We start from the raw sequence: 23928 nt of genomic DNA, 5'->3' as shown, positions 1-23928 counted from the left end.
GAGCCCCGCGACCCTCCGGGGGACGGCCCGGGCCCGGCCGGGGCTCTAGACGGCCGTGGGGGAGGGGAGCCGCCCTCCCGCGGCGCCGCTCCGGAACCGCCGGGCGCTCGACGCCGCGACGCCGGCCCCGGGGCCGCGCTGTTTTGTTTCGCCCTCGCGTTGGGAAGTGAAGTGAAGTAAAATGTCCACTAGGACCCCGTTGCCGACGGTGAATGAACGGGACACTGAGAACGTGAGTAACCTCGGCGGCCGCTCGGGTCGGGTCTCCGCGCGCCGCCCCCGGGAGCGCGGCCGCATCCCTGTCCTCGCCGCCCGGGGTCCGGTGGGCGGCCCGCTTCCTGGACGCGCGGGGCGGGAAGCGCCTCCGTGACTACGCCGGGGGCGCTCTCGGAAGCGAAGCGTGGAGGCTGCAGTGGGCTCTCAGCGTGTGTCGGGTCTCCGCTACTAGACTCTTTTCAGAGGAAGTAGGCAGCTCCTGAGAGGCTCTCGGGGTAAAAACTGGTTCGCGGTGTTGACTCAGCGTACTTGCTTGGACCAAGTGGACTGTCCTTTATGCCTCGTTCTGTAAATCGTCTGCGGCTGAGTTTAGTGACAGTCACTATAAGTAAGCGCCCTCTGAGGGATCTTTTCGGCCCCCTTAGGTGGAACTCCAGAGCTATTCAGAAGTTCTTGGAGAGAGTTTAGACTTCGCGAGGAGTAGCCGCGTTTCCAGACGACTCTGTTTTGAAGGAGTTGGTTAAGCACCTTTCAAAGGAAGGTGTGTAGTCAAGCTGCCTGCCTCGCACTGCCGAGGCGAGGGTCACCCACTCTGGGCTTAGCTCTTCTCCTTCCTCTAAAGAAGGCAAGGAACACAGTTTTAGTGACTGACAACTTGTTGTAAAAATCCCGCTGGAGAGATGTTGATTCTGTCCCAGTGCGATGGGAACTTTTTTCTAGGTCTGGCTTCAGGACTGTTCCAGTCTAGCTGTGAGTTATCGTCTGTTAAAAACATCTGTGTTGGGGGTGGGGAGGGAGGGATGGACGTGTACACACTGCTGTGTGGATAACCAGCAAGGACCTAATGTATAGCACATGAAACTGTTCAGTGTTGTGGAGCAGCCTAAATGGAAGGGGAGTTTGGGGGAGAACGGATCATGTATAGATACGGCTGAGTCCCTCTCACCTGAAACTATTCCAGCATTGCTAATCGGCTATACCCCAATACAAAATTAAAAGTTAAAACAAAAAATCTAGAAAATAACTTGTAAAGAAACTTCACTGGCCTTTTATTATAAGTGTTATGAGGTAATTCCCGGCAAGAAAATGCTGTCACTTAGGAAAAGATTCCTTGCTCTGCCTGTTATCATGCTTTCAATAACCTTGTGACTTAGTGGTATCAAATACCTTCATTTTAGTCTTCAAAATGCCACTTATTTGCTGGATAAGTATTAGGTGCTTTAATCTGTTTATGTAAATCTTGGCCTAAAGCATCCCATTGGTATTTTAATGGAAGATATTTAATGTTCTCTAACCTGATAAATCAGTAGCACAGTGATGTATGTACCTTTCCATGACATGGATTAGAAAATTACATAAAAAGTAATAGAAAATCTATTATTAGAATAGAAATAGTAGTAGAAAATTTATTAGTAATAGAAGATCTATTAGTAATAGAAAATCAAAAGGTGAATTGGTGAATTCATTTTTTCATAGAACCTAATTCTTCTTTGTTTTCTTGTTCTTTGACTGTGTAGAGTGGAGCAAGCAAAAATGTGAGTTAACTTGCATCATTGATTTTCACTCAGAGAAGCACAGTCTTACATTGAACCAGAGCAGGAGGTCCATACTGTCTATTTTGTTACTATTACTATTTTTCTATTTTTTGACTGCACTGCCTGGCATGTGGGATCTTAGTTCCTTCACCAGGCATGGAACCTGGGCCCCCTGCAGTGGATGAGCGGAGTGTTAACCACTGGACCACCAGGGAAGTCCCAGGAGCTGCATAATTTCTAAGTAAACTGTAATCAGAAACAATGATAGCAGATTTGTGATAATGAAGGGTTTACACCAAATGGGTCTTTACTGGTTCTTTGTTGAATTATGGTGTAATCTTTTTGTGTGTCATTAGAAATTACTAAGTTTAAATGTGGGGTATGGAGTGTGCCTTTATTCTCTTGGAATGTATTTAAAATTGGATTTCTGACAGTGGTGAAGTAGAGGTTTGTAGCACATCGTTGGATTATTTCACCGTGCTGCCTTTTTAACTCTGGTATGGACATGTTTCTGAAAGTAGCTGTATACCTTTCACAGTGTGACACCTTGCGTGGTGTTTCACGTCTGGCATATACAGTATTATTTACCTGATACTCCTGAACTGAGTATGAGACTTCTTGCCAATTGAGTGATGAGAGTTCAAGAATGAATGGCAGTTCTCAGTTTGATGGGCAGCTCTTTTAAGTTGTATATGTTGAGATAGAACATTCACTCTTCCCAAGCGTGCGGTTTGATGAGTTTTGACAACTATATCATTATGTAATTACTATCACGGTTAGAGAACTTTCCATTGCCCAAAAAGGTGCCCTGTGTTTCTTTACAATTCCCTTTCCCTTCCCCCAGCTGTTGGCAACTATGGATCTGTTACCGGTCTCTGTAGTTTCTCCTTTTCTAAAACGTTACTTGAATGGCATCAAAGAGCCTATAATCTTGTGTCTAGCATCTTTAATTTGGCATTACTTCTGAGATTTATTTGTGTTTGTGTGTATATCAGTAGTTTATTCCTTTTTATTGCTGAGTAGTAAGTAGTTCATTGTTTGGGTGTGTAACCGTTTTTTTTTTTTTAATCCGTTCACCAGTTGATGGACAATTTTGGCTGATATGACAGTTAGCTTTGTCTTTATATTTTGTAAAAAGATTCCATTTTGCTTACCCCAGGAATCTTATTTAAATTTTAAATAATTATATATAATTGTGTAAAGAATGTTGCTTATAGGTCAAGAATAATAAAAGGCAGATAATTTACAAAAAGAAAAATCTCTTCATGCTGGTACACTACTCTATTTTCATTTATTTGATTTCCAGATTTGAATATCCACCTTTAGCTGATAGACTGTTTCCCTTTAAAACTTAAAAGGATAAAAAAAAAAGCCTCAAAAGGACTAGTCAAACAGTTGGACCTAATGAGGAAGTTGAGGCTCAAAAAGGTGACAGGAGCTGCTTGCAACTATTGCCTTTAGCAGCAGAGCATCTGCTAGGCCTCAGATCTCCATCCCAGTCCTCTCTGCTTTTTTGTGTATCAGACTGTTTCTCTAAATTTTATGTAGTAATTATTCAACTAGGGAGATGCAGTTGTACCAATACAGAGAGTATAATTAAAAGTAGACTTTTAAAAATACTTTTCTATGGAAAGCAAATAGAGAATTTAATAGGTATTTATCAGTGGTTCTCAACTGGGGACAAGTTTGGCCCCCAGTGGACATTGGACAGTGTTGGTTTTGGTTGTCATAACGGAAGAGGGTTGCTACTGACCAGGAATGCACCTAAACATTTTACAATACATAGCACAGTGCCCCTACCCCTCAACAAAGAAATAGCCAAAATGTCAGCAGAGCCAGAGTTCTCAAACCCTGTGGTGTATAGTCAGCCCCCCCCATTCCTATGTACTCAGCAGCTCAGTGACCAGACTAATTTTATATGTTCTGTCCCTAAGAATCAAGCTCAATACATATCATTTCATCTCTAAAGCTTTTAGAAGAGGTAAAGCTTCTTTAAAAATGTAATCTTAATCCTTTGTCATAATTTTTTAATATCAAATACCCAGTTAGCAGTGTTAAAGTTTCCTCAGTTGTCTTTTTTTTAAACAGTTTGTTTAAATTAGAATCTATATTGGGTCCACGTATTATAGATGGTTAATAAGTGAAACAAGGTGCTTTTTTTTAAAGGCAGCAAAAAGTTTGCATTTTAGTTTATGTTCCACAGTTGACTTGCATAGAGGTCATGAACAAATTATGTTTGTGTACTGGTAAATTTGAAATGTGTTTTCCACTTACATTTCAAAGCATATGACACTTTGTAAGTAAGTACTTCCGGAGGCCCTGGGGTACTTTGCCAATCAAACAGCTCTTGGTGTGTGTGCACGTTGTGTCCTTACTTACTGCATTATTTGTTAATGCAAACAGTCATCAGAATTTATTATCTCTGTGAAATAATAAACCGATGTTGTCATTGTCTAGCCAGCCACTGGCTGTTTGACTATTACCCTGCTCAGACCTGAGTGCCTGATTGGTGTGTGGCACTGTGCTAGGCTCCATGGAGGATATACCTGGGAACTATATCACTCCTCTGCCTTTGGGCTCCCAGTCCCTGCAGAACGCAGCACCCCGAGCTCTGTGGAACTAGCCTGCTAACTCTCAAACTGGAGCAAACACTGCCTGGAGGGCTTATGGAAGCTCTGATGGCTGGGCTTCACCCCCAGACCTTGATTCTAGCTTTGGGGTCCTAGAGTTTGCATTTCTAACAAGTTCTACCAGATGATGTTAATGCTTCAGATCTAGGGACCACACTTTAAAGAATTATTAGGTTAGTATTCAGGGAAGGCTTGCTGACTAAATTACATTCCTTTAGATTGTATTGTGACTAAAGAAGAGATTTTGGTGGTTTCAATAACATTTTCAGGTTCCTTGAGTTTTAAAATTGGTTCTTCGTTGAAAGTGAGGTTATTGAGAATAAAAATAGTTACTGGTTGTTGATTACTATGTATCAGGCAACAGTACTAAGTACTTTATACAGTATTTAATTTAAAACATGTAGTGTGATTTCATTTAATCTGCTAACTTCCAAGCACAACTGTCTATTGAATCAAGCTGTTTGGGCCTTTAAAAAAAGGTTGCTTTCTGAATTAATATTTTTATTGGGTCAAAGTGTTTGGGAAAAGATCTTATTCAGTTTGAGAGTCGTTTTCGTTTCTTTTTTATGTAAATTAGGTGAAGGTGGAAATTTTCAATGAGTAGAATATTTGCCATTTAGATTGTGTGTGTGTGTAGGCTTGATTGTGTCTGACTTCTTTGCAACCCCATGGGCTGTAGCCTTCCAGGCTCCTCTGGAATTCCCAGGCAAAAACACTGGAGTGGGTTGCCATTTCCTCCTCCAGGGGGATCTTCCTGACCCAGGGATGGAACCCACATCTCCTGTGTCTCCTGCAGCGCAGGTGGGTTCTTTGCCGCTGCTCCATCTGGGACGCCCTTTGACTGTGTAGTGCATGATTATTTGTGTTGTAATTACTTTTAAGAGATTCATACACAGTTTAATATGAATTAATAGTACCTGTTCCCTTTAATTTCAAAGAGGATTGCTCTGGATTCTAAAACGTGGCTAGATTTTATCTCTGGAATTTGTTTCCAAGCTGGAAGTAAGAGTCAAGGAGTATAGCCACTTCTGATCACCACTGGGAAGATTGAAGTATAAATTCACTTGTCTCCCATCCGTTTTAAACTTTGAAAATAATGAGAAAACAGATCTCTTCCTTGGGACTCTCCCAACTTTAATGTTGTCTTACACAGGAATTTAAAGAATGTGCTTGGAATTGGTCTACAAGTAGTCACAAAGAGTTTGTGCTGACCCACGTGCATCTGCCTGTACAGTAATTGAGAGGGCAGCTGGCGGCACTGGAAGAAAGTGACTTTTGAGGCAAGTCCAGCTTGTTCTTCAAACTAGATTCTTTTAGCACTGCCCTTAGGTCACCTGAGCTGCTTGGCGAAGATTGGTTAGTCTCACACAGTGCTGTGTAGACTAGACAAGGCATGGTTTCTACCTTATTGTATCTGGGTTACCTGGGACCTTGGTGTTCACAGCTGAAGCTTGAACAAAGCTTAAGATGTTCTGTTTGTATTTCTCACTAACAAGCAGTTGCTTGGGGGTGGAGGTTAAATCTGGTGGGACTTGTATTGCTCATTCGCCTAGTCATGTCTTTGAGTCACCGTGACTCCATGGGCTGAGCACACCAGGCCTCCCTGTCCCTCACCATCCCCCAGGTTTGCCCAAGTTCGTGTTCGTTGTATCGGTGGAGCCATCCAGCCTTCTCATCCTTTGATGCCCTCTTCTCCTTCTGCCCTCAATTTTCCCCAGCATCAGGGACTTTTCCAGTGAGTCGTCTATTTACATCAGATGACAAAAATACTGGAGCTTCACCTTCAGCACTAGTCCTTCCAGTGAATATTTAGGGTTGATCTCACTTAAGATTGACTGGTTTGATATCCTTGCTGTCCAAGGGACTTTCAGGAGTCTTCTCCAGCACCACCGTTTGAAGGCATCCATTCTTTGGCATTCTGCCTTCTTTATGATCCAGCTCTCACAACTGCATGTGACCATTAGGACATTTTATATGAAAATCTACTTTGGGAGAGTTTCATATGAAGTTTGAGTAAGCTGAACTCAAGGGTCTTATTCTAGAATTTTATATAGCCCCATTCTTTTTATAGTCAGTACCTTTATGACTTCATTGACCACAGTAGCAGATTAAAATGAGAATCCCAGAGAAGAGTAAATGTAGAACAATTTCCTAACAGCCTTCTGCCCTCAGCCTTACCATTCTTTGTCAGGAAGCATAATTTAAGCTGGGCAGGCAACTTTGATTGTTGAAGGCACAGGAGGTGGTTTTGGTGGCACTCCGTTCACATACTGTCTCCACCGCTTTCCGTGTCTTCCTTCCCTTCCGTAGCCCTTGCCTGCCCCAGGCTTGCCTTGGTATTCATAGGCATGTGTTAGCTTCACTAGTGGAATGGACTAAAGGAACTTAGATACTTTCTCTCCTAAAAGAAGGTTGCCTTCTAGACATTAAAGATTTTCAGTGATAAAGAACCTTCTACATACCATGGTAATGTATTCCAGTTTCTTTTTCTGTTTGTTAACTTAGGTCAGGTGCTTAATGTTTATTTCCTGCTTCTTATATAGTTATCCTACTTATTACTGCTGTGGAACTAGCCACTCCACAGCTTAGTAGGGTTACACAACAACTGTTCATTATACGCACAGATTCTGTGTGAGTGTAATTCAAATGGGAATGTCTTGTATCTGGGACCTCACTTGGGATGTCGTGAAAGGATTGGGGATTTGAACAGCCGGGTTGAAAGATGCATATCCTAAGTGAAAGTGAAAGTCGCTCAGTCGGGTCTGACTCTTTGCGACCCTGTGGACTCCATACAGTCCATGGAATTGTCCAGGCCAGAATGCTGGAGGGGGTAGCTGTTCTCTTCTCCAGGAGAATCTTCCCAACCCAGGGATCGAACCCAGGTCTCCTGCATTGCAGGCAGATTCTTTACCAGCTGAGCCACCTAAGACCACTTCTTAATCTGGCACACTGACAGGTATTGTCAAAAGGCTGCTGGGGCTCTTGGTCAGAGCCACTACGTGGGCCTCTCCAGCCTGGAGACCTCTGTGTGATCAGACACGAGGTGGCTTGATATTTCAGCAAACAAGACAGAGCTGCTTGTCTTTTACGGCCTATCCTCAGAAGGCACATAGTGTCAGTTCTTAGAATGCTAAAGCAGTCATGGGCACCCAGATTCAAGTGGAAGGGACCGAGCCCTTTCCTTGTAATGGGAGTCAGAGACTTTGGGGTCATGTTTTCCAGCCACTGTAATAATAACTCTTCGAGTTTATAAGCTGACCCAGCATTTTTTGTGTGACTTTGGACAAGTTATTTAACTTCTTTATGCCTCATCTATAAAATGAGACTTTACCTCATCTATAAAATGGGATTGGTGGTAGTGGTCCCCTCATGGGGCTGTTCTAAGATAATACCTTCCATGCCGCGGCCTCCCTTCCCTCTCTGTTCTCATCTCCTGCCTTGTCTCACTCACTGCATCCATAGACCCGGGGACCTTCTCGCTGTTCTTTGAATACACCAGGGACGCTCCAGCCTCAGTGCCTTGGCGTTGGCTCTTCTCTTTGTCCAAACGCTTTTCTTCCAGGTAATTCTCTCACCTTCTCCTCTTTGCACGCCTCACCTCAGTGAGGCTTGCTCTAGCCATTGATGCCCCTCCCAACCTGCCTAACCCTGATCTAGTTTTTTTTTTTTTAATCCCTATTGTGTTGTTACCTTTAACATGGTATATAGTTCATACATTTCTTAGGTTTATTGTGTTTTGTCGGTTTCATCTGGCATACTGAACACTCCAGGAGAGCAGGAATATTTGTTTTGTTTGTTGATACTATTTCAAATACCTAGAACATGCTGGTCATTTATTACAGGTGACCAGTAAATAAATATTGTTTGAATTAGTGATTAAATGGGACAGTATGGGTGAAGTATTTAGAATGGTGCCTGACACATAAGTAATGGATAAATGCTCGTCATTAGTGCTTGTTTATTGGTCTTTTCATCTTATCTCTGTGTTGTCATTTCTTTCATCTCTCGTGTCCTGTGTCTTCAGCCTCTTCTTTCTGTATGTAGTTCCAATGAATTCATCTTCTTTCTTCTTTTCTAAAACCTCAGATAGCTTTCTTAAAAGGAAGCTTAATGGAAAGAGTCTGGGCTTGGAAGTCAGAGGTAAAGATGGGACCCTAAGACTGTGGTTGAGGGAGAGATTCTGAAGACACTTCTGACGTGGACCAGATGTGGAGCCCAAAAGAAGGAGCAGCAAAACGTGAGAGAAATTCAGATTTGGAGTTAGAGGCTTGTGTTTGAACCTGGTCTTCCAGTACTAATACAAGTAATCTGACTGTGGGCAAGTTAATTACTTATCTATGCCTCATTTAAAATTTTTTAATTAAAAACTTATTGATATAATTGACATGTAGCATCATATTAGTTTCAGGTGTACAACATGATTTGATATTTGTATATGTTGTGAAATGATCACCACAATGAGTCTAGTTAATATTCATCACCACATATAATTAAGGGTTTTTTTCTGTTCACGAGAATTTTAAAATCTACTCTTTTAGCTACTTTCAAATATATAATTTAGTATTATGTACTCAGTATTATATAATGAGCATGCTATACATTACATCTTTTTATTTAACAGAAGAGAGTAACATCATCTATTCAGGGTTGTTGTGATTGAAGAAACTGAAACTGATTGAAGAAACCAAAAAGTGCTTGGCCCAGTCTGCTCCACATGATGAGGATTCTGCATGTAAATGTCAAATTCCCTCTTCAGGTAGCTTTTGTAGTGTTATTCTCGAAAACTGGGTAATCTAAAGTCTGGTTTATTATTCAAAGTTACTGACCCACCTTTCTAGTTTTGTTCTTTCTAACTGTTCACCTATTCTCCTTGACTATTCACCTAGCAGTTTCACACCTGGTTGCCAGGTCCTGTGTTCTAAGAATACAGAGAGAATTCTTACCATCAAAGAGCTCTTAGTCAAGTACTTCAGTGTAGAAATTAACTAAAGCAAGGGGATGCAAGACAGAAGTGCCAGCCTAGTCAAGAACAGAAAGAGAAGAAATTTCCAGCAGTCACAATGTCAAGGAATTAAGCCAATTTTTTTTCAGTGTTAGAGGTGTGTGAAAGAATTGAGAGAGGTGAAATCGGCTACACCTTCAGGTTAAGGGATGTCTCTCCCAGCACCCTCCAAGCTTTTTAAGCTTTCCTTGTGCTTATGTCTGGCTTGAAATGCCCTTTATCTTCCTTTAAAACTCTGCTACTTGTCTTTCAAAGACTCCATCCCCTTTTTTTTCCTTCATCTTGGACACGTATTTTTCCTTCATCTTACCCGAACGTGGTCATGTTGTCTGAGTGCTTAGAGCTGCATTGTCCAGCACAGTAGCTAGCAGCTATGTGTGGCTACTAAGCCCTTGACATGTGACTGGTCTGAGTTAAGATGTCTTGTGAATATAAAGTATATTCCAGATTTTAAAGACAATATGAAAAAAGGAATGTAGAATCTTACTCTTTTTATGTTAGGTGTTGAAATATTTGGGAATATATTTTTAAAAATAAATTTAAAATTGAATACAATTAACCTATTCTTTAATAGAAAGATGAAAACTCCACACATTTCTCACAAACCTGTTGGGTGGTGCTTGGAGTCTTCACACTTTGATTTTCTCATGGGGCAGGGATTGCCCCTTGTTTCAGTTACTCTTCTCCGTTAGCTCCCCAGCTAGACTGTGTGCATAACGTTCTGTTTGTTTTATTCCTCTGTAGAGCCTGTTATTGAATGAGTACTTAGCATATAATTAACTGGTCAAAAGCTACTGAGTCAGTTTTCTTTAGCTACAGTTTGTGCTTTATTCTTCTGAGAGTAAATCAAGTAAATTATTTTTCAGTATGTTTCATTATTACGATGCTTCATCTGCTGCGCCAGTAATCAGTTCAGTTCAGTCACTCAGTCGTCGTGTTCAGCTCTTTGCGACCCCATGAACTGCAGCATGCCAGGCTTCCCTGTCCATGACCAACTCCTCTCATATCCATTGAGTTGGTGATCCCATCCAACCGTCTCATCCTCTGTCGTCTCCTTCTCCTCTTGCCTTCAATCTTTCCCAGCACCAGGGTCTTTTCAAATGAGTCAGTTCTTCACAACAGGTGGCCAAAGTATTGGAGTTTCAGCTTCAGTCCTTCCAATGAATATTCAGGACTGGTTTCTTTGAGGATTGACTGGTTTGATCTCCTTGCAGTCCAAGGGCGTCTCAAGAGTCTTCTCCAACACCACAGTTCAAAAGCATCAGTTCTTCGGTGCTCAGCTTTCTTTATGGTCCAGCTCTCACACGCATACTTGACTACTGAAAAAACCATAGCTTTGACTAGACAGACCTTTGTTGGAAAAGTAATGTCTCTGCTTTTTAATGTGCTGTCTAGGTTTGTCATAGCTTTTCTTCCAAGGAGCAAGCATCTTAATTTCATGGCTGCAGTCACCATCTGCGGTGATTTTGGAGCCCAAGAAAATAAAGTCTTTGTCACTGTTTCCATTGTTTCTCCATCTATTTGCCGTGAAGTGATGGGACTGGATGCCATGATCTTTGTTTTTTGAATGTTGAGTTTTCAGCCAGCTTTTTTACTCTCCTCTTTCACTTTCATCAAGAGGCTCTTTGATTCCTCTTCACTTTTTGCCATAAGGGTGGTGTCATCTGTGTATATGAGGTTATTGATATTTCTCCCAGTAATCTTGATTCCAGCTTGTGCTTCATCCAGTCCGACGTTTCCATGATGTACTCTGCATATAAGTTAAATAAGTAGGGTGACGGTGTACAGCCTTGCTGAACTCCTTTCCCAATTTGAAACTAGTCCGTTGTTCCATGTCTGGTGCTAACTGTTGCTTCTTGACCTGCATACAGATTTCTCAGGAATCAGGTCAGGTGGTCTGGTATTCCCATCTCTTTCAGAGTTTTCCACAGTTTATTGTGATCCACACAGTCAAAAACTTTGGCATGGTCAATAAAGCAGAAATATATGTCTTTCTGGAACTGTCTTGCTTTTTCCATGATCCCGCGGATGTTGGGAATTTGATCTCTGTTTTCTCTGCCTTTTCTAAACCCACCTTGAACATCTGGAACTTTTTGGTTCACATACTGTTGAAAGCCTTGCTTAGAAAATTTTGAGCATTACTTTGCTAGCATGTGAGATTAGTGCAATTGTGTGGTAGTTTGAGCATTCTTTGGCATTGCCTTTCTTTGGGATTGGAATGAAAACCGACCTTTTCCAGTCCTGTGGCCACTGCTGAGTTTTCCAAATTTGTTGACATATTGAGCATCATCTTTTAGGATTTGAAATAGCTCAGCTGGAATTCCATCACCTCCACTAGCTTTGTTTGCAGTGATGCTTCCAAAGGCCTTCTTGACTTCAGACTCCAGGATGTCTGGCTCTGGGTAAGTGATCACACCATCGTGGTTATCTGGGTCATTTAAGATCTTTTTTGTGTAGTTCTTCTGTGTATTTCTGCCACCTTTTTAAAAAAATATCTTCTGCCTCTGTTAGGTCCTGTTAGGTCCTAATACCAGTAATAAGTGTTTTATTACAAACGAAACCAAGTTGGCTGATTTTATGCATATGAACAATAATAGTTCCCTTTCCCTATTATTCATTTCCTTGGAAACATTTTCGTAAACTCAGCTGCAGAAGCCGCATCTTGATGAGTGTGAGGCCGTTCTCTTTATTCCTGTTAATCCCTATATATCATGTCCCTTATCTTCCCAAGATGTTAGTGTTCTTATATGTGTTCTTAAATGTATGTGTTTTGTGCTTTGTGTAAAATAGTCCAGTCTCATCTATGCATCAAACCTGTTGCCTCTAACTGTAGAATAGCACTTCTGTGGTATGAGTCTGCCCCATTTTACCTGCTTGCCAGGGGGAGATGTCTGCTGCATACATGCACACCCACACAGTGCAACGATGAACGTCTTCATACACGTCTCCTTGTGGAGCTGTGTAGAAAATCTTGCAGGTGTGTAGCTAGGAGTGGGTTTGCTGGGTCACAGGAAATGTCAGGCACTTGCGGGTTGCTCTTCTGGATGGCTCTGTCAGCCATACTCCCACTGGTAGTGCACAGGGGTTTTTGTAACGCTGGTTCCTCCATTAGATTTCTCCAGTTTTCTAATTTTTTTTTTTGCCAACCCTAAGTATAATGTGATACTTCATTGTTAATTTATGTTTATCATTTTTCAGTTCAGTTCAGTTGCTGAGTCATGTCCGACTCTTTGCGACCCCATGAATCACAGCACGCCAGGCCTCCCTGTCCATCACCATCTCCTGGAGTTCACTCAAACTCACGTCCGTCAAGTCGGTGATGCCATCCAGCCATCTCATCCTCTGTCGTCCCCTTCTCCTCCTGCCCCCAACCCCTCCCAGCATCGGAGTCTTTTCCAATGAGTCAACTCTTCGCATGGGGTGGCCAAAGTACTGGAGTTTCAGCTTTAGCATCATTCCCTCCAAAGAAATCCCAGGGCTCATCTCCTTCAGAATGGACTGTTTGGATCTCCTTGCAGTCCAAGGGACTCTCAAGAGTCTTCTCCAACACCACAGTTCAGACGCATCAATTCTTGGGCGCTCAGCCTTCTTCACAGTCCAACTCTCACATCCATACATGACCACTGGAAAAACCATAGCCTTGACTAGACGGACCTTAGTCGGCAAAGTAATGTCTCTGCTTTTGAATATGTTATCTAGTTTGGTCATAACTTTTCTTCCAAGGAGTAAGCGTCTTTTAATTTCATGGCTGCAGTCACCATCTGCAGTGATTTGGGAGCCCCCAAAAATTAAGTCTGACACTGTTTCTGCTGTTTCTCCATCTATTTCCCGTGGAGTGCTGGGACTGGATGCCATGATCTTCGTTTTCTGAATGTTGAGCTTTAAGCCAACTTTTTCACTCTCCTCTTTTACTTTCATCAAGAGGCTTTTTAGTTCCTCTTCACTTTCTGCCAGAAGGGTGGTGTCATCTGCATACCTGAGGTTATTGATATTTCTCCCGGCAATCTTGATTCCAGCTTGTGCGTCTTCCAGTCCAGCGTTTCTCATGATGTACTCTGCATAGAAGTTAAATAAGCAGGGTGACAATATACAGCCTTGACATACTCCTTTTCCTATTTGGAACCAGTCTGTTGTTCCATGTCCACTTCTAACTTGCTTCCTGACCGGCATACAGATTCCTCAAGAGGCAGGTTAGGTGGTCTGGTATTCCCATCTCTTTCAGAATTTTCCACAGTTGATTGTGATGCACACAGTCAAAGGCTTTGGCATAGTCAAGAAAGCAGAAATAGATGTTTTTCTGGAACTCTCTTGCTTTTTCCATGATCCAGCGGATGTTGGCAATTTGATCTGTGGTTCCTCTGCCTTTTCTAAAACCAGCTTGACCATCAGGAAGTTCACGGTTCACGTATTGCTGAAGCCTGGCTTGGAGAATTTTGAGCATTACTTTACTAGCATGTGAGATGAGTGCAATTGTGCGGTAGTTTGAGCATTCTTTGGCATTGCCTTTCTTTGGGATTGGAATGAAAACTGACCTTTCCCAGTCCTGTGGCCACTGCTGAGTTTCCCAAACTTGCTGGCATATTGAGTGCAGCACTTTCATAGCATCGTCTTTCAGGATTTGAAATAGCTCAACTGGAATTCCACCACCTCCACTAGCTTTGTTCGTAGTGATGCTTTCTAAGGCCCACTTGACTTCACCTTCCAGGATGTCTGGCTCTAGGTGAGTGATCACACCATCGTGATTATCCGGGTCGTGAAGATCTTTTTTGTACAGTTCTTCTGTGTATTCTTGCCATCTCTTCTATATCTTCTGCTTCTGTTATGTCCATACCATTTCTGTTCTTTATTGAGCCCATCTTTGCATGAGATGTTCCCTTGGTATCTCTAATTTTCTTGAAGAGATCTCTAGTCTTTCCCATTCTGTTGTTTTCCTCTATTTCTTTGCATTGATCGCTGAAGAAGGCTTTCTTATCTCTTCTTGCTATTCTTTGGAACTCTGCATTCAGATGCTTATATCTTTCCTTTTCTCCTTTGCTTTTCACCTCTCTTCTTTTCACAGCTATTTGTAAGGCCTCCCCAGACAGCCATTTTGCTTTTTTGCATTTCTTTTCCATGGGGATGGTCTTGATCCCTGTCTCCTGTACAGTGTCACGAACCTCATTCCATAGTTCATCAGGCACTCTGTCTATCAGGTCTAGGCCCTTAAATCTATTTCTCACTTCCACTGTATAATCATAAGGGATTTGATTTAGGTCATACTTGAATGGTCTAGTGGTTTTCCCTGCTTTCTTCAATTTAAGTCTGAATTTGGTAATAAGGAGTTCATGATCTGGGCCACAGTCAGCTCCTGGTCTTGTTTTTGTTGACTATATAGAGCTTCTCCATGTTTGGCTGCAGAGAATATAATCAATCTGATTTCGGTGTTGACCATCTGGTGATGTCCTTGTGTAGAGTCTTGTCTTGTGTTGTTGGAAGAGGGTGTTTGCTATGACCAAAGCATTTTCTTGGCAAAACTCTATTAGTCTTTGCCCTGCTTCATTCCATATTCCAAGGCCAAATTTGCCTGTTACTCCAGGTGTTTCTTGACTTCCTACTTTTGCATTCCAGTCCCCTATAATGAAAAGGACATCCTTTTTGAGTGTTAGTTCTAAAAGGTCTTGTAGGTCTTCATAAAACCGTTCAACTTCAGTTTCTTCAGCATTACTGGTTGGGGCATAGACTTGGATTACCGTGATATTGAATGATTTGCCTTGGAGACGAACAGAGATCATTTTGTCGTTTTTGAGATTGCATCCAGGTACTGCATTTCAGACTCTTTTGTTGACCATTATGGCTACTCCATTTCTTCTGAGGGATTCCTGCCTGCAGTAGTAGATGTAATGGTCATCTGAGTTAAATTCACCCATTCCAGTCCATTTTAGTTCGCTGATTCCTAGAATGTCAACGTTCACCCTTGCCATCTCTTGTTTGACACTTTCAATTTGCCTTGACTCATGGACCTGACATTCCAGGTTCCTATGCAATATTGCTCTTTACAGCATTATTAGACCTTGCTTCTATCACCAGTCACATCCACAACTGGGTATTGTTTTTGCTTTGGCTCCGTCCCTTCATTCTTTCTGGAGTTATTTCTCCACTCATCTCCAGTAGCATATTGGGCACCTACTGACCTGGGGAGTTTCTCTTTCAGTATCCTATCATTTTGCCTTTTCATAGTGTTCATGGGGTTCTCAAGGCAAGAGTACTGAAGTGGTTTGCCATTTCCTTCTCCAGTGGACCACATTCTGTCAGACCTCTCCACCATGACCCGCCCGTCTTGGGTTGCCCTGCGGGCCTGGCTTGGTTTCATTGAGTTAGACAAGGCTGTGGTCCTAGTGTGATTAGGTTGACTTGTTTTCTGTGAGTATGGTTTCAGTGTGTGTGCCCTCTGATGCCCTCTGGCAACACCTACCATCTTACTTGGGTTTCTCTTACCTTGGGCGTGGGGTATCTCTTCACGGCTGCTCCAGCAAAGCACAGCTGCTGCTCCTTACACTTTAGAGTAAGTTTAAAATTACTCATAAACTACTGGCTGGAAATGTTAATTGAGATTGCCTTGAACTTACAGATAAATTTGGGTAGATTGTATAATATTATCTGTCCAAGAGTGTGGAATTACCATTTTACAGTATTTAGAGTATCTTTTATGTCTTTTATCAAAAATTTAAGGCTTTGTCCAGGGAGCTCTTGCATAGTCCTAGGTTAGTTTCTACCTACTTTGTAGTTTTTATTGCTATTATGAAGGTTATTTTTTAGTTAAATTTTGTGGTAGGTTACTACTAGGATAGGGAACTTTTGTTATAGGTTGATCTTGCACCTTGCTAAGCTCTCTCTTGAGTTCCAGTGGTATTTCCAATTCTTTTGGTTTGCAGGTAGTTTATATAATCTACAAATAATGACATTTTCTCTCTCTTCTTAAGATTCTTATAAATTTTTCCTAAAAGTAAGAGCCATGAGCTCTAGCTTTTTGTTAAATAATGATAGTGATAATAGGCAGCTTTGTCTTGTTTCTGATCTTAAGAAAATGATTCTGAGTTTCTCTGTTTAGGACTTCCCTGGTGGTCCAGTGGTTAAGAATCTGCCTGCCCATGCAGGGGACATGGGTTTGATCCCTGGTCTGGGAAGATTCCACGTGCCATGGGGCAGCTAAGCCCATGTGCTGCACCTGCTGAGCTGTCATGCTGTAGAGCCTGCTCCGCAACAAGAGAAGCCACTGCAGTGAGAAGCTCATGCCTCACAGCTGGAGGGTCGCCCCAGCTCTCCGCAGTTAGAGAAAGCCCATACGCAGCAGTGAAGACCCACTGCAGCCGAAAAATAAAAATAGTCTCTCTGTTTAGTGTAATGTTTGTTGAAGGGTTTTTTGTCTATGATTTTTGTCAGATTGAGAAAGTTCCATTCTGTTCCCAGTTTGCTAAATTTTTTAAAGACAAGTGATTAATCCTAACAGATCTGCTTCCTTCAGTGAATGAAGTAACTGCTCAGTTGTTTTCAAAAGTAAATTTTGACTTTGTGAGTATCTCTGAAGTACAAAATACTTGAGAAACAGCTTTTTACTGTCATCGTTTGGCTTTGTAGATTCCCCCGCCCCGCTTTTGTAAATTTTTTTTCCCCCCACCTTTGAAAATCCTGCTCATGTGTTAACGAGGTGGCTTGTTATTTGAAGGATTAGAAAGGATGTGTGGGCACACATTTTATAGGAGGCCAAGCTCTGTTCAGGAAGAATTCAGATACAGCATAAAGTTGCTATAGACATTTAAACCTGATTTCTTAAGTAGGCCTCTCAAATTTCAGGTTGGTGCTTTAGCAGGTAGATCCAAGGGCAAACCTGGAATCATACAGTTTAAAAAATCATATAGTTAAAAGCATTTTTTTCCCTGTGCGTGTGTCTAAGGCATATTCTCATTTGTGTCGTCATAAGCACAGCAGTTCGTGTTCTGTGGCTCTTTCTCCCTCTAGGTTTCCTTTACTGGAGTTCAGTCCTTTGCAGTGTTGGGTTAGTTTCTACGGTGCAGCAGAGTGAGTCAGTCATGCATGCGTCCGCTCTGTTTTAGATTTCATTCCCATGCGGATGCTTACAGAGTTTTGAATCGTTTCCTGTGCTAGGCTGGTTCTTGCTGGTTGTGTGTATATGTCACTCCCGGTCTCCTCGTTTGTCCCCCACCTGCCTTCTCCCTCGGTAACCATAGGTTTGTTTTCTACATGTGTATTTCCTTTTGGTAAATAGGTTCATTTTTACCATTTTTTTAAGATTCCACATACAGGTGAAAACACCTGATACTTGTCATTCTGTTTGACCTACTTGACTCGCTATGATAGTCTCTAGGTCCATCCATGCTGCTGCATATGGCATTGTTTCAGTCTTTTTTTTTTTTTTTTAATGGCTGAGTAATACTGCATTATGGGGCTTCCCAGTTGGCATGGTGGTAAAGAACCAACCTGCCGATGCAGGAGACACAAGAGACACAGGTTTGATGCCGGGGTTCCATAGGGTAGTAAACGGCAACCTGCTCCCGTATTTTTTTTCCTTTGTATTTTATATTGGTGTATAGCTGATAGCAACTTTGTGATAGTTTCAGGTGGACAGCCAAGGGACTCGCCATTAATAGACATGTGTCCATTCCCCCCCAAGCTCCCCTCCCATCTAAGCTGCCATCACATTGAGTAGAGTTCCCTGGGCTGCACAGTAAGTCCTTTTTGGTTATCCTTTTTGTTTTTTTGAAATTAAGTGTCCACTTTTAAATGATGGGTGTATCTAAGAAGCCATAACAAGGAAAATTAGAAAATATTTGTAATAGAATAAAAATGAGAAGATAATTTAGCAGAATTTGTTGCATGCAGCTGAAACTGCTTGATGTGGTTAAGTACAACGGGGAGTCTTGCATAAGGCATGAAAACAAATAATGGACAGCAGCATAAAATTTTGTGAAATTTGAACAAAATCTGTACTTTAGTTAATATGGTATCATGTTAATTTCCTGTTTTGTTTCTTTTTAACAACATAGTATTTCTTTATATTCTCAGAACTGGATTAAAAGTTTTAAACCTCATTCAAGTTTTTTTTTTAAGTCACTAAGATAATAAACTTTCTAGACTTTTAGTAGTAACCGCTTCAGTATTCCTGCTTAGAAATTCCATGGATAGAGGAGCCTGGCGGGCTACAGTCCATGGGGTTGCAAAAAGTCAGACAGATTGAGCTACTGAACACACACACACTATTCCGTTTTATATATCTGTTTCGTTGATGGACGTTTAGGTGGCTTCCGTGCTGCAGTGAACTTTGGGGTTTTTGATGATGACCGTTCTGATTGGTGTAAGGTGATACCTCTTTGTGGTTTCTAGAGCTCTTCCACATGTAGACACATTTTTAAAGAAGAACTAATATGTATAACGAAATGGAGTGCATTCCTCATTCACTCTTTTTATTGTTTCTTTCTTCAGTATTGATACGGCACCTGGGACAGTTTAGTAGTGCTTTGGCTAAAACTAACTTACACCGTGGCTTAACCAAATAAGGGTTTGTCTCACAAAACAAGTCTAGACAGCCTCTAGCTTTGGTTCAGCAATTCAATATTGTTGGAGTTGGTGGTTTTTAAAAATATTTTTGTCTTTTCTCTCATGTTTGAGACTTGCAGCTACAGGGTAACTTACAGAGCTGTAGCTCTTGTGGTTGCATTCAAGGCAGCAGAAGGGAGGAAGAGGCCGTATTAGTTAGTGTACCTGTCTGCCTTTATGAGAAACAAAATTTTTCCAGGACCACCCAGTAGACTTTCACTACTGAGAACTGACCAGAACCAAGCCATGTGCTACTTCCAGCTACAGGGAAGTTGGGAAAACAAGAATTTCACTGGCCATGTTTCCTCCCCAGAGTCACATCTGGCTTCTGTTAGATAAGAAGGGAGGCATGGATGTTGAGTAGATACCTACAGTATTGCTCCACTCCTTAACAACATTACCTAGCAGCTTAAATATTTTGCATTAAACAGAAACTTTAGTTTGAAAGTGAACACTTTATGAATTTGTTAATACTTTTCTCTCTTTGCCTTAATTCTGCATAATTTTTAGTAGCACTGCCCATGTTCTAGTTTTCTTGGTGGATAAAGTGGTTCAGCTCAATTCCCTGAGAGAGAGAGAAAGATCTGGACTCTTACTCTAAATAATAAAGATTAAATTAAACAGCTTTGAGTGCCTGTTGGGTTTTTAGTGCTTCCACAAAAAGTGGCTACTATTAATGTCACTTTTTGTTGTCACCTTAGGGAGAAAAAAATTTATGGATAAATTGGCTAATAGTACAGTAATTTATTTGGTAAAACGCTAGGAAATTATTTCTTCTTTGGGGCTACTGATGGATGCATGGGGAAGATGGAAGCCAAGTAGAATCAAAATGCAGTTTAATTTGCTTCTGTTCTGAGAGAATTTTTTAGTTAAAAACCTTAGATTTTAAAATTTAAGGAGTTTATCAAACTAAATATTCTGAGTTTAACTCTATTGGAATTTAGCAAACATCAGCTATTTCAATCTGTTATATGAGTTTATACTCTTGTGGGAAAATACAGGTTTCTTTTTGGGTTTGTATTACTGTTTATTTGCATGAGGGTGTATTGTGTAGGCTAGGTTATGCTGTGGCAACATACATGACCAGAATCTTGGGGGCTTAACATTGACTCCATGAAGCCTGATCTCCATTTCCAGGCCGTGTGGTCCTATGATCCTCACTCTTCGGACAGGATTCTAAATTCAGGAGAACAGAAGAACACAGGGCATGAGTCAAGCACTGTCAGTAAATACTTCAGCATGAAAATTACATATTCACTTTCACTCAGATCTCATTGGCCAAACTTGGGCAAATGACTGTGTGGAACCTCAAGTTGAGTGAGTTTCTCTAGGAAGTCCCTGTGATATGGATAAGTGTCTATAACAAAGTAGCAAGATAGAGACAGATAAAAGCAAAGGACATTGGGAGTCCAAAGAAAAAGCTGCTGGGATGCAGGGAGAGTCAGGGAAGACGGCAACAAATGACTCAAGCATATGGGAAAGAGTGGGATGTCCTTAGGTTTGAATGGAAGAAAGGCCACTCAGACTGAGGGATGATCATGCTAGAGAATAGTGGTGATGTAGCCGCCGAAGAGTAATGGCTTAGATCAGAGAGGACCTTGACTTCATTTAATATTTGTGCAGCAGCAGTCCATAGTAGGCACTGTTACAGTTTCTGGGAATATCTGATAATGAACAGACAGAAATCTCTGTTCTCTTATAGGGTACGTACTTGTGGATGTAGTGCTAAGGAGTTAGTTTGGGGGGGCAGTTGTTCGTGTTTTGTTTTGTTTTGTTTTTTTAATGTTTGGCTTACTTCACGCAGCATGTGGGATCTTAGTTCTCTGACCAGGGATGGATCTGGGCCCCCTGTCGTGGAAGCACAGTGTCTTAACCACTGGACTGCCTGAGAAGTCTCAGGAGTTACTTTTTTATTATAAATAGATTGTAGAGTAAGCAAAGGTATAAGGTTCTTCTAATATTTCTATTTTACATGTAGTAGAAGACAGTTGATTTGTGCAAAAGTTAATGTTTTGTATACTTAACTGTGCCACACTCCAGAAAATTAATTTTCTGTAAACTGATTAATACATGAAAGGTTGAATTTATGAACATATAAATTAAAAGTGTATGTTTGCATTTAAAAAGCTTTTATAACCAAAATTTTGAATAGTAGTTTAATAACTGTTTTCATTGCATAAATAGTAAAACCGCTTGCCATACACCTCATGGTTACAGGGACTTTGTTTTACATACTGTTGGGTTTCTGACACTCAGAACAGTGCCCAGCTCATAATTATATAAAATTGATTATACATTATCATTCAATAAATATTTGAATAGAAGAAAGAAGTTTGGGAGATAAAAATTTCTTGTAATTTAACCATCTGAATGCTACGGTGATTAGTGTTTTGGTATCATTTATTTTGTCATTCCAATATTTATTAGGGCTTCCCTGTGGCTCAGTTGCTAAAGAATATGCCTGCATTGCAGGAGACCCAGGTTTGATCCCTGGATCAGGAAGATCCCTGGGAGAAGGAGATGGCAAACCTCTCTAGTATCCTTGCCTGGAAAATCCCATGGACAGAGGAGCCTGGTGGGCTGCTTTCCATGGAGTCACAAAGAGTTGGGCATGACTGAGCAACTAATACTTTTCACTTTCCAGTGTTTATTAAGTACCTGTTATATATGTCAACTACTGTTCTGAGATACAAGGAATAGTAAATTACTGTCCTTGTTTTTATGAAACTTAGGTATAGTTTGGAAATAAGCATATATCAAACACATTTACCAAAATTATTTTAAAACTGTACTTTGTTGCTGTTCCGACTGCAGCATGCCAGGCTTTCCTGACCTTCACTATCTCCCAGAGTTTTCTTTAAACTCATGTCCATTGAATCGGTGATGCCATCCAACCATCTCATCCTCTCTTGCCCCTTTCTTCTCCTGCTGTCAGTCTTTCCCAGAATCAGGGTCTGTTTTACAGTGAGTTGGCTCTTCGCATCAGGTGGCCAAAGCATTGGAGCTTCAGCATCCAGTCCTTCCAATGAATATTCAGGGTTGATTTCCTTCTAAAAAAGGCCCCATAGCTTTGACTAGATGGACCTTTGTCAGCAAAGTGATGTCTCTGCCTTTTAATATGGTGTCTAGATTTGTCATAGCTTTCCTTCCAAGAAGCAGGCGTCTTTTAATTTCATGGCTGCAGTCACCATCTGCAGTGATTTTTGGAGCCCAGGAAAGAAAATCTGTTACTGCTTCCACTTTTTCCCCTTCTATTTGCCATGAAGTGACTGGATGCTGTGATCTTTTTTTTTGAATGTTGAGTTTTAAACGAGCTTTTTCACTCCTCTTTCACTCTCATCAAGAGGCTCTTTAGCTCCTCTTCTCTTTCTGCCATTAGAGTGATAGCATCTGCACATCTGAGGTGGCGGTTGTTTCTCCCTGCAATCTTGATTCCAACTTGTGCTTCATCCAGCCTGGCATTTCTCATGATGTACTCTGCATATAAGTTAAATAAGCAGGTGACAATATATATAGCCTTGACATACTCCTTGTCGTATTCCTTTCCCAATTTTGAACCAGACAGTTGTTCTGTGTAAGGTTTTAAATAGCTGTTGCTTCTTGATCTGCATACAGATAGCTTTTTCAGGAGGCAGGTAAGGTAGTCTAATATTCCCAGCTCTTTAAGAATTTTCCACAGTTTATTGTGATCCACATAGTCAGAAGCTTTAGCCTAGTCACTGAAGCATAATAGGTGTTTTTCTGGGATTCTCTTGCTTTTTCTGTGATCCAGCAGATGCTGGCATTTGATCTCTGGTTCCTCTGCCTTTTCTAAATCTAGCTTGTACACCTGGAAGTTCTTGGTTTATGTACTGTTGAAGCCTAGCTTGAAGGGTTTTGAGCATTACCTTGCTAGCGTGTGAGATGAGTGCAATTGTACACAATGTACATTCTTTGGCACTGCCTTTCTTTGGGATTGGAATGAAAACTGACCTTTTCCAGCCCTGTGGCCACTGCTGCGTTTTTCAAATTTGCCAACATATTGAGTGCAGCACTTTAACAGCATCATCTTTGAGGATCTTTCAGTAGCTCAGCTAGAATTCCATCACCTCCACTAGCTTTTGTCGTAATGCTCCCTAAGGCCCATTTAACGTCACACTCCATGATGTCTGGCTCTAGGTGAGTGATCACACCATCATGGTTATCCTGGTCATTAAGACCTTTTTTGTACAGTTCTGTGTATTCTCGCCACCTCTTCTAAGTCTCCTGCTTCTGTTAGGTCCTTGCCATTCTGTCCTTTATTGTGCCCATCCTTGCATGAAATGTTCCCTTGATATCTCCAGTTTTCTTGAAGAGATCTCTAGTCTTTCCCATTCTATTGTTTTCCACTACTTCTTTGCGTTGTTCTTTGAAGGCCTTAATCTCTCCTTGCTATTCCTCATTTGTAATGGGCTATTTTCCCAAAATTCTCATTTGAAAATTAGAATCTTTTTGCTACAGGAATAAAGTTGTTTAGATTTGTAACCAGTTTTTAAAAGTCTTTTTAACTTAAAATGAAGAAAACCTATCTCAAAACTTGGTACAGGAGTGACAGAGATTTACTTAGAGGAATATAAAAATGTAGATGGAAATTAACATGGACATTCTGAAAAGGATATCTTTTGAGGAATTCAGAGGTTGGTGGCACAAATTCTTAAGCTTTCACTGTAAAACACTAGTTTTTTTTATTTTTCCTTGATAAGAATGTGTTACAAAGTGTAGTTTCTTACGTTTATCACCTAGAATCAGGCTTGTTTTGACCTACAGTTAGAGAGAGAACGTGAGAAACAAGGGATGTTTTCCTGGACAAAAACTTAGAGAGGAGAAAGGGATGGAGGTGCTTGACAGTGTCCTGAGAGGAGAGGAAGCAGTTAGCGCTCATGTGAGGTAGGCAGTGGGGTGTGGCAGCCTTTGGGCGCCGTGGGGAGAGAGGGAG

At 41.3% G+C, this 23928-nt stretch overlaps 1 protein-coding gene across 11 annotated transcripts in view; it reads left to right on the top strand.

Annotated features, from left to right (window-relative positions):
• Positions 1 to 23: 23 nt before the first annotated feature.
• The window catches only part of MARK3 (microtubule affinity regulating kinase 3), a 107521-nt gene continuing 83616 nt past the window's right edge, over positions 24 to 23928 (top strand). For 5 of the 11 annotated variants that reach the window (XM_040256860.1, XM_040256857.1, XM_040256856.1 and 2 more), the window contains exon 1: positions 28 to 232. In XM_040256860.1, coding sequence (XP_040112794.1) covers positions 182 to 232 — 51 coding nt within the window. In that variant the 5' untranslated portion in view covers positions 28 to 181. Of the gene's footprint in view, positions 233 to 23928 lie in introns of all 11 variants that reach the window. The other 6 variants (XM_040256853.1, XM_040256851.1, XM_040256849.1 and 3 more) reach the window with 3 other exon arrangements.

The sequence above is a fragment of the Oryx dammah genome, unplaced genomic scaffold (genome assembly GCF_014754425.2).
Source record: "Oryx dammah isolate SB20612 unplaced genomic scaffold, SCBI_Odam_1.1 HiC_scaffold_16, whole genome shotgun sequence".
Taxonomy (NCBI): Eukaryota; Metazoa; Chordata; class Mammalia; order Artiodactyla; family Bovidae; genus Oryx; species Oryx dammah.
The sequence above is the reverse complement of the archived record's forward strand: the minus strand, read 5'-3'. Positions and strand labels throughout refer to the sequence as shown.